We start from the raw sequence: 18296 nt of genomic DNA on the forward strand, positions 1-18296 counted from the left end.
CTTAGTTTCATTACAAATCTTTAGCCCCTGGACAGGAGACCTGTGACATCAGAGTTCAGGACTGTCCTGCCAGCTTGGAGAGAAGGTCTTCATGAAGATGAGGATGTCTGTATCAGCTAGGGCTGTGTGTGTGTGTGTGTGTGTGTGTGTGTGTGTGTGTGTGTGTGTGTGTAGAGAGAGAGAAAAAAATTGATTTCAAGGAATTGACTCCTGTAATTATGAAGGGCTGATGAACCCTGAATCTGCAGGGTGAGCTGGCCAGCCTTCTTGCTCAGGGGAGGTTAGGCCTTTGATGGCTCAGGAGTCGCCCCCTGTCCCAGTATGCTGGGGCCACTATGGTGAAATCCCACATACTGGGCAGCTTGCAAACAACAGAAACATCCTGCTCGGAGTGCTGGGGCTGGAACTGGTGGATCAGGTGCCTGCAGGGTCAGGTGAGGGCCCTTTCCCTGGTCACACACTTCTCGGTCACACAGGCAGGGGTGGGTGAGAGAGCTCCCTGGGACCTCTTTTGTAAGGGCACTAACCCCATCTTGAGGGATTCCCTGGTAGCTCAGACTGAGAAGAGTCTGCTTGCAATGCAAGAGACCTGAGTTGGATCCTTGGGTCAGGAAGATCCCCTGGAGAAGGAAATGGCAACTCAATCTAGTTTTCTTGCCTGGAAAATCCCATGGATGGAGGAGCTTGGCAAGCTGCAGTCCATAGGGTCTCAAAGAGTTGTACATCACTGAGCAACTTCACTTCACTAATCCCGTCTTAGGGTCACCTCTCAAAGGCCCCACCTCCTAACACCATCACCTTGGAGGCCAACTTGGGTTAGGATCAACAGGTGAATTATGGGTCACAGACATTCAGACCTCAGCGCCCACCTGCCTTGTGAAGGGTTGCCTGCTTTACTCAAAGTCCACCAGTTTGCCAACCTACCCAGAAATCCTTTCACAGAAACCTCCAGGTTAACATCTGAACAAATGTCTGGGTGCTATAGCCAAGTCAACACTGAAATTAACCATCACAACTTCCATTCTATTTCAAAATACTTTAAAAACACCCTTCAGAAGTTCAGTTTTAACCCTCCCCCTTTCTTCCAAAAACCACCAGCTTGATCCCGAGCTGATCAGCACCAGCTGATCCCGAGCACGCCCCCAGTCACAGGGTGACGCCCAGGACAAGCGGAACCTGCATGCTTATCTGAGTCTAGGTCTCTTTGGGGGGTTTTCTGGTTAGTCTGGAAAGATCCCTTGTGGGTTTATCACATGTGGTTTGGAGCCAGCTGTGTCAGGACTGCAAAGTCCTCACCAGAGCCCAGGGCAGACGGGGACCCTGCCTCCACAAGCAAGTCCTTCTGGGTTAAGGAGGACAGAGGTCACACGCTTCATGAGTGGACCTGGCCTTGGCCTCCACTCCTTCCCTTCAGCCTGTCCTCCCTTTGCTGACCAAGCAGATATTCCACGCTTTACAAAGGTTTGGGATGTTTCATGTGCCTCTCACCAGGATGGGTGGTTTTAACCACACGGCACACGGCAGTTATGAAGGCATCGGCTACATGTAAGAATAACACAGGTGTAGCGGGGCTTATAGCCACGTGTCCTGCTCATCTTACACACACGTCCCACGTCCTACAGGATAAGGTGGCCCTAGTGGTAAAGAACCCACCTGCCAATGCAGGAGACATAAGAGACGTGGGTTTGATCCCTGGGTCGGGAAGATCTCTTGAAGAAGGACATGGCAACCTGCTCCAGTATTCTTGCCTGGAGAAGCCCATGGACAGGGGAGCCCGGCAGGCTACAGTCCATAGGGTCACAAAGAGTCAGACATGACTGAGCGACTTAGCACCTAGCACCACACACAAAAACACCAGGAAAGGACCTGTAATGATCATAATAAATATATTTGTAACTTCTCAACTGGACAGAAATGCTTTCGGCAGCACAAGGTGCATGACAACATCTGGGTCTCATCAACCGTTAGACCCTGGGCTTCACCTCCTCCCACCAAAGGTCACAGTGCGGGCAGGACCACCAGATCCAAAGGGTGATGGTGGGTCTTTAGCAACCACGGGAAACCCGAAGTTAAGCAAATAAAATAATAATTTGAAAAGGAAAATAGAGACAATGTAAGGAAAGTTGCCTTTGTTCTAGGAAATGTCTTTTTTTTTTTTTTTTCATGGTATATGACTCATTCATAAAGAGGAAGTGAGTTCTGTTGAAAAATACTTGAAATACTCTCTCAGGGGGAGAAAGCAATTCTTCACCAGCGTGGCCGGGCCCTGGGCAGGGGACTTCACTCGCTGCCTGTCCTGAGCCAGTAGGGAGAGTTCCTCCTGGGACACCAGAGCCGAGTGCCTGCTGTGAAGGAGAAAGGGGCTCAGTGCCCACCCAGGAACCCACAGACACCCTGGAAGCCAGGGGGACAGCCTGGGCAGGCTCCCTGAGGTCTCTGAGATAAACACGCTTATAAGAGCCCCCACCCTCTGTGAGTGTCTCACCCAGAGGGGGGAGGTGGTGACAGGTGTGTTGGGGAGTAGGGAACAATGGCCCCCACACCTCCCACCTCCCCCAGGGAGGAGCCATCCCTGGAGATGGTTCCCAAGGACAGACTACTGGCCCAGCCCAGCAAGTCCCGGTTTGGGTGTGGAGAGGCCACCACGGAGCAGACCCACAGAGACGGGGGAGTGGATCGGGGGCAAGGCTGGCCCAGCAGCATTCCGTGGCCTCCTCGTGGGTCCGGCTGCTCCCGAGCTGACCGCGGCCACCTGCAGGCCCTGGACCGCCTGGCCAGAAGCCACTCAACAGGGACCCCGCTCACCATGTGATGCACCCCAAGGACTCAAGGCTCCTGGACGTGGTGCTGGGCACCTCACTGGACTTGGGGAACATTTTCCAGCTCACTCTGGGGGTGAAGACCACCCTAGCTCACCCTCTCCATCTGCAGCTCCACAGTCCAAGGGAGTCTGGGGCTGTCCAGAGGCAGCTGCCCGTCACCTGGGCAGAGTTCCCTACATCCAGTGAGGCAGGTCTTGCTCGCTACTGAGGCAACACGGGTCTGAGAGGAAGCACCCACTGTGCTTCTGGGGCCCAGGTGTGCCCCAGGCCCCACCACCTCCCTCCAGGGGCCAGAAGTGGGGGCAGATGCCGTAGACGAGGCTGGGCGACCCTCAAGTCTTCAAAAAGACAGTGTTTTAGGAACCTGCTCCACCTTACTGCCCACCTCCCCCCACTATAGTCCTGGGTGGGGGCCTGGTGGGCACCACAATGTGAGCAGAGAGAAGGCTGGCGTGGGAAGTGGCAAAGAGAAGTTTCCAGAAACTGTCAAGAGGAGGGCACATGACTTACTGCCCTGGAAGATGCAGGCAAGACAAGGGCAAAGGCCAGATGCATGAGGTTTGGGGGAAGAGATAGCCTTCTCCTTTAAGGCCCGGGGAGGGCATGCGGCAGGGTCAGGAGGGGAGGGCAGTGTCCCTGGAGCAGTGGGGTGGCTGGGCCAGGGCTAGGGGTGTACAGGGGCAGTGAGGGGCTATTCCTGGGGATCAACAGTGCTGAGGATGTTCCGGGAGCAGAGAGGGGCTGTGTGTGTCTTCATGAGCACATGTGTGTGTGTGTGTGTGTGTGTGTGTGTGTGTGTGCATGTGCTTGTGTGTGAAGGCCCTAAGCAGACCTGTCTGAGGGGCTAGAAGCAGCTCAGTGTGGCCCAAAAGTGCATGGCGAAACATGAGTGAGAATGTGGGCCTGTGTGAGTGTGTGCTCTGTGTGTGTATGACGAGTGTGAGCTTATGAGAGACTGGGTATGTTCACATGGGTTTGGGGGTGTGCAGCGTGAGGCAGGTGCCCGGAGCTTGGGGACAGAGGACTGGGGCACACATGCCGGGTGGCTCACATCCAGGAGTTCGTCCAGAGGTGAATTTCTCAGAAAGGACCAGTGTGAAAGCGGGGAGGAGGTCCCTGAAGTGGAAAGGGGGGCTGCTGCCCTTGAGCTTGTCCAGAATTTGTGGGGTGCCCCAAGCTGGCCACAGAGGCTGCCTGGGCACGGCTCCCTCAGCTGCCCTGGGTTCCCTGGTGACGGGCCCACAGCCGGTGTGCTTCCAGGCCTCCAGGGCCCTCACGTGCACAGGGAGTACCTCTTCACAGCGGGGATGTTGCTCCACACGTGCACAGCGTTCTGGACGGTCCTGCCGCGGACATCCTGGATGGTCACCGGGTCAGTCTGAGGGATGGGAACACGGGCTGTGAGCTGGGGGCACCCACAGGCCTCAGCCACCGTGGGCGCCCTGTCTGCGCCCAGAGCGGTCTCAGCCCTCCTGGACGGAAGCTGTCTCCCAGTCGACACTGTTCACATGGCACGTCTGTTTTCTTATAAATCACCTTATAAGGATAAAACTGAGTTACTATTTTAGACCTTTTAACCGGCAGATTTTTCATTTCCAAAGGTCACATGCCCAGGGACTCCCCGTCTGCTCCACAGCAGAGGTGGATTCCGTGAAGGACAAAGAATTCCTTGATCTCTGAGCCAAGAGCTGTGTCATCTCCGGCAGATAAGAAGCTTTGCGGGCAGACAGCAGACTTCCAAAAAGGTTGATGCCTCGTGATCCAAGGGAGCACCTGGATCCTGGGGCCACAGTCTCCCTCGAAAGGTCAGGGGAAGAGGGGCTGGAGGAGCCATGGCAGGAGAAACGGGACCGAGAGACCATCCAATGCCCAACATGTACCCCAGAGGCCTGGACTCCACCTCCTCAGACTCAGTCGGGGTGGCAGAACCTTTCTGGACATGTCAGCCTCTCCCGTGTCCACACCCCTGGCGGGGAGGAGAGCTCACAGCGGGATGTACCGTCAGGTATAGGGCAGAGACAGGCAGTCCTGTGTCTGGACGTCTAGTTGTTCCCTGCCATCAGCAGAAATGTGGATCTACAGCAAAGTGGGAGCAGTCACAGGACACACGGTGAGTTCTCTCTCCTGCCTACTTTCGATTCGGGACTGATTCCGAGCAACCAAATGTGCTCCCAAAACGGTCAAGAGCCAGCATCTTTGCTGTCCCCCACGTCTGCTGACAGCTGCCGCCCAGGTTTGGAGACTGGCTTTGGCTGGACTCAGGATCACATATTCATAGACTTGTCAATAATCAAGGAACCTTACAAGCCTGGTTCTGACTGCTCGTATGTGGTACCATGCCAGTATTTTAAAATTCCAGGTTCCCTAAAAAGGAGGAATAACCACAGATGGCAGAAGAAAGTAAGAGAATCATGAGGACAGTTTGCTCAACTCTATGAAAATGATTTTAAACTTCACTTAAATGGATGGCATTCTGGGAAAACATAACTTACCAAAGTGATCTCAGGAAAGACTGAAAATCTTAACAGATTAGTTTCTACAGAAGAATTGCTCCCGTTTAAAACCTGGGCGACAATGACCAATCCAGACAATTTCACCGTTGTCAAATCTTTAAATATTTGTACAAAGCAAGCTTAACATTGGCATCCAAACCAATAAAAATAGCACAAAGCCAATAAAAACCTCACACACACCTCTCTTGCACTTGTCAAAGCAAAAATCCTACATGAAATGCTGTTCACTGGAATTCAGCAATCCTTCAAAAGAGCCTCACACACGACTGAGTGGGTGAGTTCAGGAATGCAAAGACGACCACTAGAAAATCTATTAGCATACTCTGTTGTATAAAGGGCTTCCCCGGTGGTTCAGACAGTAAAGAATCTGCCTGCAATTCGAGAGACCCAGGTTTGATCCCTGGGTCTGGAAGATCCCCTGGAGAAGGAAATGGCAACCCACTCTAGTATGCTTGCCTGGAAAATCCCATGGGCAGAGGAGCCTGGCAGGCTATGGTCCAAAGAGTTGGACACAACTGAGCGACTAACACTTTTACAACAGATCTAAAGAATAAATTCAATTATCTCCACGAACATAAAAAAGAACATTTGACAGAATCCAACAATTATTCATAATTAAAATGGATCAAAAACAGAAATCAAGGGAAATGACTAGAAATTTCCTTAAGATACTGAAGCTTATCAACTGTGACCTCAAAATCAGCATCAGCCTAGGAGAGAAACACTGGGAACATTTCCGTGAAAGTTAGGAGCCAGGCAGGCATGTCCTGCCACTACTGTGATCCAGCGTGAAACCAGAGAAATGCGAGAACAGCGAAATTCGAGGTACAGAATCAGAAAGAAAAAACTGTCACAGTTTGCAGATCATCTGCTCAAACACCTAGGAGTCTCCCTGAATCAACTGCAAACCACTGTCATCCACAAAGCAGTCCAATAAGGTGACAGGAGCTAGATCAATCTAGATAGATCGATAGTTTCTTGAATACAAATCAAAACCAGTAAGATACAGAATGGAAAAATCCCAACTGCATAGGAGGAAAGAAGAGCAGGACACGTGGAGCCAAGGAAGGAAGGTAGAGAGCTGGGGACACCCTGTGGGCGGGCAGGGGAAAGAGCGGCTCTGCCGTCAGAGGGGCTATGCAGACATCCTGGGGTGGGGGGCAGCATCTCTGAAAACAGCACATGGACCCCGAAACCTCTGTTCCGGAATCCACCCCCACTGACGTCCCCCCTCACATCCCTGCCTCGTAGCAATGTTTTTAAGAGCGAGAGATTAGAAACCACCCAACTGTGTGTTCGCGGAAACAGGTTGAAGGCAATTTTTTATGTCCATACAAATAGAACAAAACCAAAACACATAAATTAAAACAAAGAAGGAGAAAGGCACTTTCCCAACAGAAGGATTTCCAGGGTAACAGCTGAGTGAGAAAAGCCTGTGGGCAGATTTGCAAGTTTGTGGAGATGTCCTGGAGGTGACGAGGGACCTAAAGACAAATGCAGTGGGAGTGGTGGGAGCAGGTGGCTGGGAGACATTTGTTGTCAATTTATAAACACCGGAACACAGCAGGGGCACGTCCTAAGATGAGGGGACACCCAGCCTGGCCTGGGGCTGCCCTGTGTGGGGGGCAAAATGAGCTGGGAAGGATGGGCGGGGTCAGGCCTGGACAGAAGGTCAATGAGTCCAGAAGTGGCCTAAAGGCCAGGACTTGGGCCTGAGGACAGAAAGAGCAAGGCTGTTGGTTCCCCAGGATGGGTGTGAGTGTGAGTGTGTGCACGTGTGTGTGCGTGCATGTGTGCAGATGGAGCTGGGTGGGGGGAGAAAGACATGGCCCCCAGTGGCAGCTTCCTGAATCCAGAGCAAAGCATTGAGAAGGCACCGTTGGGGCTTAGTGGTACGACAGCCCTCGCGGGCTCCGTGAATTCTGAGAAACCAGTCCTCAGGGCCGGGACCTGAGTGGTGCCCCCACCAAGGGACCTTAGTGTCCCCTGCAGAGGCCCGACCTGCACGTACCTCCAGGAATCGAGTGGCCACGTCCAGGTCCTCCTCCGTCAGCACCAGGTTGTCCACGAACATCCAGAAGAAGGGCTGGGGGCTGCCAGGCAGGGGCCTCGCGTACTGCAGGATGCGGTGGAACTGGTACACGTACCACCCTGTGGAGGGGGCGGGCAGGTGTGTCTGGGCTCCACCCACTGGGAGGGGCCCGGGACAGGAGGGCGGGGCTCCGATGGGAGTTGGGAGGGGAGACCTCGGCTGCGTTGCGGCCGCCTGCCCCGCAACAGCCTGGAGGGCCCAGATGTGCCTGACACCAAGACAGGACAGGTGCGAGGGGCTGGGTACCGCCCCTGAGGGACACAGCCGAGCGGACGGGGTAGGAGGGGCGCCAGGCCGCCCTGAGGTGACAGACCCGCTCATGCTGTGGTTGTGGTGATGGCTTCACAGGGTACACAAGACCCACCAGGACGTGCTCACTGAATACGGACACTGATACCTGTCTCTGATGCCCCAGCAAAGCTTTTTTTTTTTTTTTTTAAGTTGCAGACAATTTGCAATTCCTGCCCTCCCTGAAGAGTGCTGGGTATGTGGGAGGGGATGGGGGACAAGAGGCCCTGGAGTCCCAGCAGATGGCAGTTTCTTACCCGGGGGGTGGTCGCAGGTGTGGCCCAGGGTGGGCGTGGAGCCATAGGTGAGGTCGAAGGGGCCCCACTCATCTATCTGCAGGAGGACAGGGGCGGCTCAGGAGGGCCAAGTGGTCCCCTGGGTTGGGCACCTCGTTTGTCTAATCATGTGATTCAGGCTGACCCTCATGGAAGGGGTGGCGGGGCAGTGAAACCCACTGGGTCAGACCCACCTCTGTAAGTCAGGGGGTGTGGGGAACCTCACTTCCTCCATCTGGAGGAGGCAGCCCTGGGAATCTGAGCAGCATGATTCCTTTGTGCCCCCAAAGACCCTCCCGGGAGGTTGACACTTGGGCCCCCAGATTCATGCGTATTTCCTGTGTTGCTGGAAAATACACATCGAGCCCCTGATGGGTCAACAGACGGTGGGAGCATGAGCTGCTCCTGTCGCTGCAGCAACACCCCCACCCCAAGGCCCCCCAACTCCTCCTGAGTGGAGGATGTGTTTTCACCACCAGGGGCTCAAGTGCCCCTCCCACGTGACCAAGGGCCCCGGTTAGAGATACTGGCCCAAGTTATTCTTAAAAACAAAATAAATGAGACCCAAACACTGGATGCCTGGTTCTGTGACAGCAACCCATCCTGAGCAGACTTGGCTTCCCTGGACCCTCACCAAACCAGTGGACAGAAGCCCGTACCAGACATCAGCTCCCCACCTCGCAGCCTCACATGCCCTGCTGCAGCCAGCTCTGCCTCTGCCCCTGCCCCTGACCAGGTGCACTCCTGGTGCTCTATAGCAGGGGCTCTATCCAGGGGCTCTACTGCAGGCTGCAGACTGGGATGAGTACAGAGGGGTGTCTGGATGGGGCGGAGGCAAGGGGGCTAGAGGAGGTGAGCCTGAGCTGGGGGGCCAGGGTCTGCAGGCTGGTGGCTGCTGTGATGACCCAGAAAATGCCGTGAAGGAAGCAAGGTCTTCCTTGTTCTCCCCAAGAATCTGCCAGCGAGCACTCTGAATCCCCTGAGACCCACAGACATGCACAGCCAGATGTCGCCGTGCAGACGTGGGAGCGAGTGGCAGCCGGATGCCCCGTCTCCAGGGTGGTGGCACTACAGGAAGGCCTGGGTCACAATCCTCATGAAAAGGACTGGACGCTGGCGGGACCGAGCGATGACGACACACATGGGAGTCACTGTCACCACCAAGACTCAGACCTCATCATGGGAGGGATCTAGACCCTCCACACACCAGCAAGAGCCCCTCCAAGTCTGCTCTGTCTTGCAGCTCTGTGGCTTGAGGGGGGAGGCCTCGTATCACTGTCCAGCCCTGCCTGGACCATCCTGCCCTTCAAGGGAGGACCCTGCCTGGGGAGCCTAGGATGAGCGTGATGACCAGAATGCTCTAGAAACGCTCCCTGGCGGGACATCTGATGGGGCCAGTGGGGCGAGAAGACCGTTCTGGGCTTCAAGGCAGGGCAGACCCCAGGGGGATGGACCAGTGGTGGGGGAGTCCCCAGGCTCAGCCAGAGAGGAGGGCTGGCCCCTGGCCACACCCTTGGGTCAGACCAAGATGGGGGGAGTAGAGCTGTAAGGCTCTGACTGGCACCCTGGGGGCAGAGTGGACTCCCTACGCTGGCCGTTTCCTTGTTGCTGCCTGCAATGGCCAGCGCTCTGGCCCCTCAGGCCCTGTGCCTGGAGTGGCTGGGCTCTAGGGACAGTGGGCTTTAATCCCGATGTGAGGGGCTGTGTGGGCCTCGGGCAAGGGCCCAGATCCTCCTGCAGAGGCCCCTGGAAGAGGCTTTCCATCCCTTTCCCACCACAGGACGCTCTTGACAGAGCTGGCTGAGTCACTTTTAGGCCCTCCTTCCCAGGCCACATTCAGGACAGCAGGGACAGTGTGGGGGCCACAAAGTTGCCTCTCTCATCTCCCCCGTTGTGGGGGTGATCCCCGTGAGACCCCCCCAAGGTCAGCCCTGCAGGGGGCTTCCCCTCCCCCCCTTTCTGCCCAGTCCCCTGTCCCCTTCCCTCCAGTCTGCTCTCACCAGGGGCCTGGAGGAGCTGAGTCTGCCCTCACCGGGGACCTGGAGGAGCCAGCAGTACTTACGTCCCTCCTCACTATGTTGGTGACGTCATCCAAATGTTTCAATCTTCCCGGCTTAGAACCATCTTCCAAAAAGCCCAGACTCGTCAGCTCTGGGTGGGGAGCCGAGAGGACACAGAGGGCTGGCGTTGGATTTTGACCCGACGTGGAATCAAAGGCCAACGGCTGATCAGAAAGTACTGCTATCATATGGCGAGCAGACTTTATCATTCCAGCAACATGACGGGGTGAGTAAGCACTGATTTCACAAAGTCAAGCCACGTGTTGCATAACCAGTGCTACAGGCTGCAGTGCCACTCTCTGGGTTAGGGAACCACTGGGCGGTGGCGATGCATGCTGACGTCACCCGGTCAGGCTGGGAGACAGGGCTGGGCTGCAGGAGAGCGTGCATCTGAGGCACTGGAAGGTGAGCCCAGAAAGGACCTTGCGAATTAATAACACACTGTCTGGGCAGGGCCTGGAAGGCTGAGTGGCTGTGGGCAGTGACTCCTGGGTTCCTTCAGGGGAAGCCATGCCCGCTCTGTGTGTCTCGGCCCCCAGATCCTTAACACGGATGTGCACGGGGCCACTGTGACTATACTACCAGGCACTTGGCGAACGCCAGGAGCAGGGCAGATGGCCCCATTCCACTTGGCCAGAGACTAACAGACGTATTTTCACTGATTCCTGTTACATCTGCTGAGCCCACAAGAGTCCACAGGATTTCCAAACGTACCGGCAGGTGGGGGTCTGCTTGGGGTCCGCAGGGGCAGGACACCCAGGCAAGGCTAGAATGCAGCATGTGACCGCCTGGGTGATGGGGGCGTCTGGGTAGAGACGGAGGGTGCAGCGGGCCCGGCAAGGGGTGGGGCAGGTAAGGGGGCCAGGTGCGTGGAGGTGTGTGAGGCTCAGTGGCTCTGGGCAGGGCTGTCCTAGCAGAGAGCTGGCCCTACGGCCCTCAGTGTGGCATTTCACACCCACCGTCTTGCTATGCGAATTTTCTTTCCAAGGCAGCCCAGCTGAAGGAAGGAGCCCCAGGTGCTCCTGCACAGCACACCCCTCGCCTCCTAGAAACGGCCCCCAGTCCCAGACACGCAGTGAGTGTGATGCTGGGGACCTTAGCACCCCCACCCTCATTGCACACACCCTGGGTCCCCTGTGGGTCCCCCTGGAGGGGTCGCTCCAAGCAGACCCCTCTTCTAGCATGAGTCCTCAGGTGTCACTGCACCCACCTTTCTTGATGTCCCCAAAAAGGGATAGCACCCGGATGGGCTCTCTCTTCCACACAGGCACAGTTTTGTACATCACAAGGGGACTCTCCTATTTATTTAAAAAAAAAAACCCAGAACATTCTGATGACTACCTAATCATAGAGCCCATGAGTGTCAAGACAAGTTCTTTCTGGCCTTGCACACCTGCTGAGGGGGCTGGCCACTCCTTGACCGCACTAACCCCCAGGCCTTCATGAAGATCTGGCCCATCCCCCAGGCCAAGGCTCTTGCCCTCCACCGCCAACTGCACCTCCAGCAAAGGGGAGGCAGATGCTCGGGACTTCACTGCTTGTGAAAGGAGATAACTCTATCCCTAGAGAAACCACTTCCCTGTATTTCTTGGAAAAAGTCTCTGACCTGGGGCGCTCTGAACGCCCATGGCCATGGGACACACCGGATCCCTCTCTGTCCCCTCTGCAGGCTCTGAACCCAGGCCCCAAGTCACCCGGCACCACCCTTGAAGGCTACCAGCGCAGGGCCTCTCCCAGGCCAGGCCTGAGCCAGCACCCATGTCTCCGCGTGAAGGGGCCAGGCTGAGGACAGGAGCCGAGAAGGTGTCCAGTAACACCCACCCTCCCATGCAGGGCACCAGCTGGCAGAGATGCGGTGGATCTATCCAGGAAACAAGCACTCCCAAGCCCCTGACCCCTGGGAGGCTTCTTGGCTCCTATGAGCATGACATTGAGCTGGGGATGGATGACCAGGCCTGAGCAGGGGTGCTGCCTGCAAGCAGTGGAGGGTGGGGGTCCCAGGAGACCCTGAGCCCAGGACTGGAGCAGGTGGACGGTGCCCAAGGCAGGCAAAAAGTTAAGCAATGGGAGAGGGCAGGTGGTCCTGGGCTTCCTGGGGGCGTGGGGAGGGCAGGGCATATCCGGTGCAGGTGCAGCCCTGACAGACACTTGGGGACGCACGTCCTGGTTCCCTGTGGCAGCTGCAGGAGCCATGCTTCCTTCTCCCTGCTCCCCTGGGGCAGTAACAGTGGTTCAGAGTATCTACCCCTTCCCCCTTGGATGAGAAACCCCTCCTGCAGTTTGCTGGCTCAGGGTCTTTTACACAGAGATGGGCGGCTTCTGCCACAAGATGGACCTGAAGAAGGCTCTATGGGGAGGGCAGGTGCCTAGTTTAGAAAAGCACCTTGAATGCACCTGCTCCATCCAGTGTCAGGGAGTGCAGGGCGGCGGGGCCACCACGCGCCCCCATGGTTGGCCCAGCAATGCCAGGTGTGCAGCAACTCCCCAGAACCAGCCAGCCTCAAACAGCAGAGAAGGAACCTGAGGCTCCAAGCCACCCCGGTCAGTGCCCAGCCTGCCCCGTCACTCAGCCCCCACCCCTCCTCCGTGTGTCTCTATCCCACTCCTTCCTGGTAGATGACACCAATCACTGCATTTCATGTCATCCCAATCCAGGATGACCTCACCTCAAGATCCTTCTCTAAACTGTGTCTGCAAAGACCTTATTTCCAAAATAGGTCACGTTCACAGGTACTGGAGGTTAGGACTTGGGTGTATCTTTCAGGAAGAGACCTCAAACTACTGCGATGAGCCCACACTCCTGCCTAGCTCATGGCCCCGGCCTTGATTCCATAGAGGACCCATGTCTGTGCCAGCTGTCCGGGCTGGACTTGGAGATCCTGCCCAGGCATTTGCTCCCACTTGCTGAGCTCAGAGGCCCACGTTTGCTGGGCCCTCTCCTACCTCCTACAAATGCCTGGTTCCCAGGCTTGGGAGAAACAAAGCTGCTGTGCTAAAGGGATTTGTGGAAGACAGACACCTAATGGACCTGCTATCAGAGAGGAAGATGAGAAAAGTGCATTTGCTCAGAAGCCTTTAACTTCATCACCTAAGCAGAGCGGATGGGTATTTTGCAACCAGTCGCCGGAGGAAATGAGCCAAGTTAGGGCTGGCCGTTCGCCCATTCTATCCTCCAGCTCCAGCTGCCACTCACCGCCTCCCGGTCATAGAAGGCCTTCAGCCACGTCCGCCACTTTCTCCTCCTCTGCAGCAGCCCGCTCCGGGGGAAGGGCAGGCAAAGGAAGCAGACCCAGTTGCTCATGGCGTGAACCTTCCCCGAGGTCCCAGGGCCAACCAGGGTGTCAACGCACTCGAAACAGTAGCATCTGTAGTCAAACAGAAAACCACAGCGGCAGAAATGACGCTGCCTCGTCTCCAGGTGAAACCCCGGTGGCCCAGTAGGCAGCAGAGAGCCTGCTCCTTGTTCTGGAGTGAGTGAAAAGACAGGTGGAAAGACAAAGCCAGCAGGGTGGGGAGGCAAGGCTGTGGCTGAGGGAGGGGGTCAGTCCCTCTCAGGGACCTAGAGCCACAGGGCCCCCGTCATCCGCAGAGGACAGGGGGACCTGTGGACAATGGCGGATTTTCAAGACTCCCCTACGCCAGCTGCTCTCCTCCTCCAAACTTTAGCATCTAAGAAAGCAGGTGAGATCTCCCCATGAACTCAAGCGCAGGAGCACCCACTGAGGGGACAGGGGGGCAGGTCTGGGCTGGGAGCTGTGGGTACAAGGATGGCCCAGAAGGGCTGCAGGGAGGGACTGCAGGTAAAGCTCAGGTGGGCACACAGCAGGGGAGAGCGAAGGCACCTGCCTGACTCTGGCCCCGTGAGGGTCCTGTCACTGTCCTACTTAACCATCGAGGGAGCAGCTATGCCTTGGCAATAAAAACAGAAAGAAAAATCACAAGCACACAGCTTTTGAGACCCCCTCCCATAGGTGAAGCGTACATGCGTGCTAAGTCACTTCAGTCGTGTCCGACTCTTTGTGACCCCACAGATCATAGCCTGCCAGGCTCTTCTGTGTGTGGGATTCTACAGGCAAGTATACTGGAGTGGGTTGCCATGCCCTTCTCCAGGGGCTCTTCCCCACCCAGGGATCGAACCAGCATCTCTTACTTCTCTTTCACAGGCAGGCAGGCTCTTTACTACTAGCGCCACCTGGGAAGCCCCTCCCATAGGTCAAGGCTCTTCAGCAAATGAAACATTTGAGATGGAAATTGAAAGCTTTGGAGAAAGTCATCCTTTGGGGAGGTGGGGTGGGAAAGTCCCTTGCACTCCAGGATGCAGAGCCCAGAAGGATGGGCGTTCCCCAGGTTTATGGGCAGCAGTCCTTCATGACTCTGGATCCCCCGCGCCCCTGGCCTCACCGGGTGCAGTCGGGATTCTCGCAGATGAGCAGCGTCTCCCCGGCGCAGCAGATGGAGCAGTAAGACTGGTACCCGTCATCGTCGTACAGGAAGAGGCACTCCAGGAACTTGTCCTTGACGAGGGCAAAGCCAGGCTGCCCACTCTGCCCTGAGGCTGCCACGAAGCCACCCTCACCTCCCTGCTTACCTTGCATGGAGCACACATACCCCCCTCAAACAGAGGGTGCTGTGTGTGCAGCTGGAGACTTCCACAGCAGATACACACATCTGAGGCAGAAACCCACAGTCAACATGCGTCACAACAGCGCCAGACAGAGCAACAGACTTAGCAACAACAGAAAAAGTGCAAGACCTGTACACTGAAAGCCCCAAACTGCTCTTGAAAGAAAGTTCAGATGGGAGGGCATCCCATGTTTGTGGATCAGAAGACTAATGAGTGTTAAAATGCTGTGTGTCCTCAGTCACTCAGTCGTGTCTGACTCTTTGAGACCCCACAGACTGTAGCCCACCAGGCTCCTCTGTCCATGGGATTTCCCAGGCAAGAAAGAATACTGGAGTGGGTTTCCATTTCCTTCTCCAGGGGATCTTCCCAACCCACAGATCAAACCCACATCTCCTGCATTAGCGGGCAGATTCTTTACCACTGAGCTACCAGGGAAGCCCATTAAAATGGCAAGCCTCCCCAAATTGGTCTACAGATCTCTCTCAAAATTCCAGCTGGGATTTTTTTTTCTTTTCTTTTTTTTGCAGAAATTGCTAGCCTGATCCAAAAATCCATGTGTAAATGCAGGGGATCCAGGCTAGGCAAAGCCATAGAGAAAAAAAGTAGATTTGTGGTTGCCAAGAGTTGAAAGAGGGGAGGGATAAGGAAGGAGTTACTGTGGGTACCAGTTTCTTGTGCAGGTGATGAAAATGCCCCCAAATTAGATTGTAGTGGCGGTGGCACATTATGTGTGATTATACTAAAAGACACCTTCAATGATGGGTCAGGGTCTTTAGGGCAGGTGGAGGGGATACAAGCTGGGCACCAGCCATGTCCACCGCCCTCCTCCAGGGATGGACAACCTTCTTGAGCAGGCTCACATCCCTTCACCTGGGCAGGTGTGTGATGCTCACCTTCTATGTCTCGCTGGTTGACCTTGACTTCATATGCAATAAAATCTGGAAAAGAAAAGACATAGTCCCTGCCTCAGCCTGTCTCCTACATCAAACAGGTCAAGAGACGAGCCTCAAAGTCGATCTTTTGAAGTCGCAGGACCCAGAGGGCCAGCACCACCCTCCCCCTCGACCTTTCACACTGACATTTAAACATCCAAGCTGATCGCTGGGGTGGGGGAGGCTTGGAGTGGGGCCCTCCTGCTCCTGAGTGAGGCATGATTATTCCAGAAGTTGGGAACCCTGGACAGCGTTCAGGCTTGAAGTTGGCATCCCAAGTGATGGGCCCAGTACTCAAATGAACCCTCACCTCTGCGGGGCCCGGGAGATGGTGGGGATGACAGTTCGCTGGAACCCACTAGGATGATGTCCAGACTGTGCTCCGGCTCCGGGTCCAGGACTAGGGTAGCAGACAAGGGGACACCAAACCAAGAGATAGGACAGACAGCGGAGAGTGAGAAGGTGCCCCACCAGCCTCCGTCTCGGAGCCTTGGAATCCTGGAATCCTCCTTCAGCCCCTACCCACCTCCCACAGTGACACTCACCCCTCCCAACCCAGGGCAGGGATGGTGTTGAGGGGCAGGAATATCGGTGGTGAGTGCCAGCCTCGAGGGGGAATTCAAGGGTTGCCCATCAGGTGGGCCACTTGAGTCTCACAGGGCCCGAGGTCCTCCGTGGCACCTCCTCCGTCTGCGTCCCCCCAGCTGTGAGCCCCTCAGCCACCCCATGTTCCTGCCGCCCCAGGGTCTCCCAGATCCCATCCAGCCTTGGTCTCTCCCAAGAACTCTTGAAGGCAGGGGGGCTCCTGAGAAGAAGAAAGGGCCTCACGGATTTCACAGGGCGGGGGCCATTGCTCCCTATCCGGCGGCAGGGCTGGGTCAGGGTCTGAGCCATCCATGATCTCCAGGTTCAGGGTCCCCGGGGAGGAACGGGCCATGGAATCTGGGAAGGGACTTCTTCCAGAATCAGCAGGAAACCAGGGTGCTGGACTCCTGGGGTGGGGGCGCGCAGGATGACGCAGGGATGAGGGCGGGGACCCCTCAGTGCCACTGGGTCTTGGGTGGAAGGGTGGAGGGCTCCTGTGGGGTGCCCCTGCTGGGTGGGGGATTAGGGAGTCCCGGGAGGGGGAGGGGGAGGGGCAGGAGAGTCCTCACAGTGAGGAGGGATGAGAAGACACGTGTGAGAGAGGAGGGTTCAGGGGGGCGGAGTGAGGAGGCTCAGTGATGGGGCCTGAGTGCGGGGGTGGGGGACTCAGGGGCGGGGCTTAGGGCTCTCAGGATTCTCTGCTGGGGGTGGGCGCAGGGGGGCAGGACCGGCTGGGAGGGAGTTCAGTGGGGTTTAAGCATCTAAGGGGTGTGGTGCCTAGTGAGGGTGAAGGTTCTGGGTGGGATAAATGGTCGGGAGTGGGAGGGGCCAAGGGGCAATTAGTGGGGAGGAAGCTCAGTTGGCCTGGGGAGGGCTCATAGCTCCCTCCTTTCAGCTTGGGTGTGGTCCGGGTGGCCTGACTTACCTGTGTAAAGTTCAATGAGTGCTTCCCTGGTGGTCCAGTCGCTAAGATTCCAGGCTCCCAATGCAAGGACCCAGGTTCTATCCCTGGTCAGGGAACTAGAGCCCACATGCCCCAACTAAGACCTGGTGTAGCCAAATAAATAAATTTTATATACACACACACACACACACACACACACATACACACACACAAACACACTTTAAAAAGCTCAGCAGGATGTCAGGCAGTAGCTCTGCAGGGAGAAACCTGCCAAGGTCAAGGTTGACAGCAGAGTGGACAGTACTGCTCCCTATAGGGTGACACGAGGATGGTGTGTCACCTCTGTGGGCTCCCTCCCCACCTGTGACTCAGCCGCCACCCATGAGAGAAGTGCCAGAAGATTCCAGGGGTGGGACAGCCTGCAACATAGCAACATACCTGCCTGGGACTCTTCACAACTGTGTCGCTCATCAGAAAAAATCCGAGAAACTGTCACACCCAAGAGGAGCCTAAGGAGGCATGACGATTAGACTAAACGCGACAGAAAAACGACCTTAGAGGAAACCAAGGACACCTAGTAAACTATGGCTCATTAGCCTCAAGAATACTGTATCAGTTCAGTTCAGTTCAGTTCAGTCACTCAGTTGTGACCGACTCTTTGCGACCCCATGAATCGCAGCACGCCAGGCCTCCCTGTCCATCACCAACTCCCAGAGTTCACCCAGACTCACGTCCATCGAGTCGGTGATGCCATCCAGCCATCTCATCCTCTGTTGTCCCCTTCTCCTCCTGCCCCCAATCCCTCCCAGCATCAGAGTCTTTTCCAATGAGTCAACTCTTCGCATGAGGTGGCCAAAGTACTGGAGTTTCAGCTTTAGCATCATTCCTTCCAAAGAAATCCCAGGGCTGATCTCCTTCAGAATGGACTGGTTGGATCTCCTTGCAGTCCAAGGGACTCTCAAGAGTCTTCTCCAACACCACAGTTCAAAAGCATCAATTCTTTGGTGCTCAGCTTTCTTCAGTCCAACTCTAATATCCATACATGACCACAGGAAAAACCATAGCCTTGACTAGACGGAACTATGTTGGCAAAGAAATGTTTCTGCTTTTGAATATGCTATCTAGGTTGGTCATAACTTTCCTTCCAAGGAGTAAGTGTCTTTTAATTTCATGGCTGCAGTCACCATCTGCAGTGATTTTG

The 18296-nt window shown here is 55.7% G+C and overlaps 1 protein-coding gene across 1 annotated transcript; it reads right to left on the reverse strand.

Moving 5' to 3' along the window:
- Positions 1–1214: 1214 nt before the first annotated feature.
- On the reverse strand, positions 1215–16543 carry DNMT3L (DNA methyltransferase 3 like). Its single transcript, XM_061426055.1, has 12 exons — positions 16435–16543; positions 15917–16006; positions 15568–15612; positions 14639–14730; positions 14452–14564; positions 13244–13415; positions 11261–11348; positions 10053–10141; positions 7973–8048; positions 7347–7486; positions 4115–4200; positions 1215–2345 (listed from the first exon to the last, which is right to left on the reverse strand). The coding sequence occupies exons 1-12, from the start codon at positions 16541–16543 to the stop codon at positions 2180–2182; spliced, it is 1266 nt and encodes a 421-aa protein (XP_061282039.1). The 3' UTR covers positions 1215–2179.
- Between the last annotated feature and the right edge of the window lie 1753 nt (positions 16544–18296).

The sequence above is a fragment of the Bos javanicus genome, chromosome 1 (genome assembly GCF_032452875.1).
Source record: "Bos javanicus breed banteng chromosome 1, ARS-OSU_banteng_1.0, whole genome shotgun sequence".
NCBI classification, from domain to species: Eukaryota; Metazoa; Chordata; class Mammalia; order Artiodactyla; family Bovidae; genus Bos; species Bos javanicus.

Coding starts and splice junctions, on each gene's coding strand:
- DNMT3L (XM_061426055.1), bottom strand. CDS start 16,543: ATGGCCCGTTCCTCCCCGGGGACCCTGAACCTGGAGATCATGGATGGC. Junction 16,007..16,434: donor GCCCCCGCCCTGTGAAATCC/GTGAGGCCCTTT, acceptor CTGCTACCCTAG/TCCTGGACCCGGAGCCGGAG. Junction 13,416..14,451: donor GAGAATCCCGACTGCACCCG/GTGAGGCCAGGG, acceptor GTTTGACTACAG/ATGCTACTGTTTCGAGTGCG.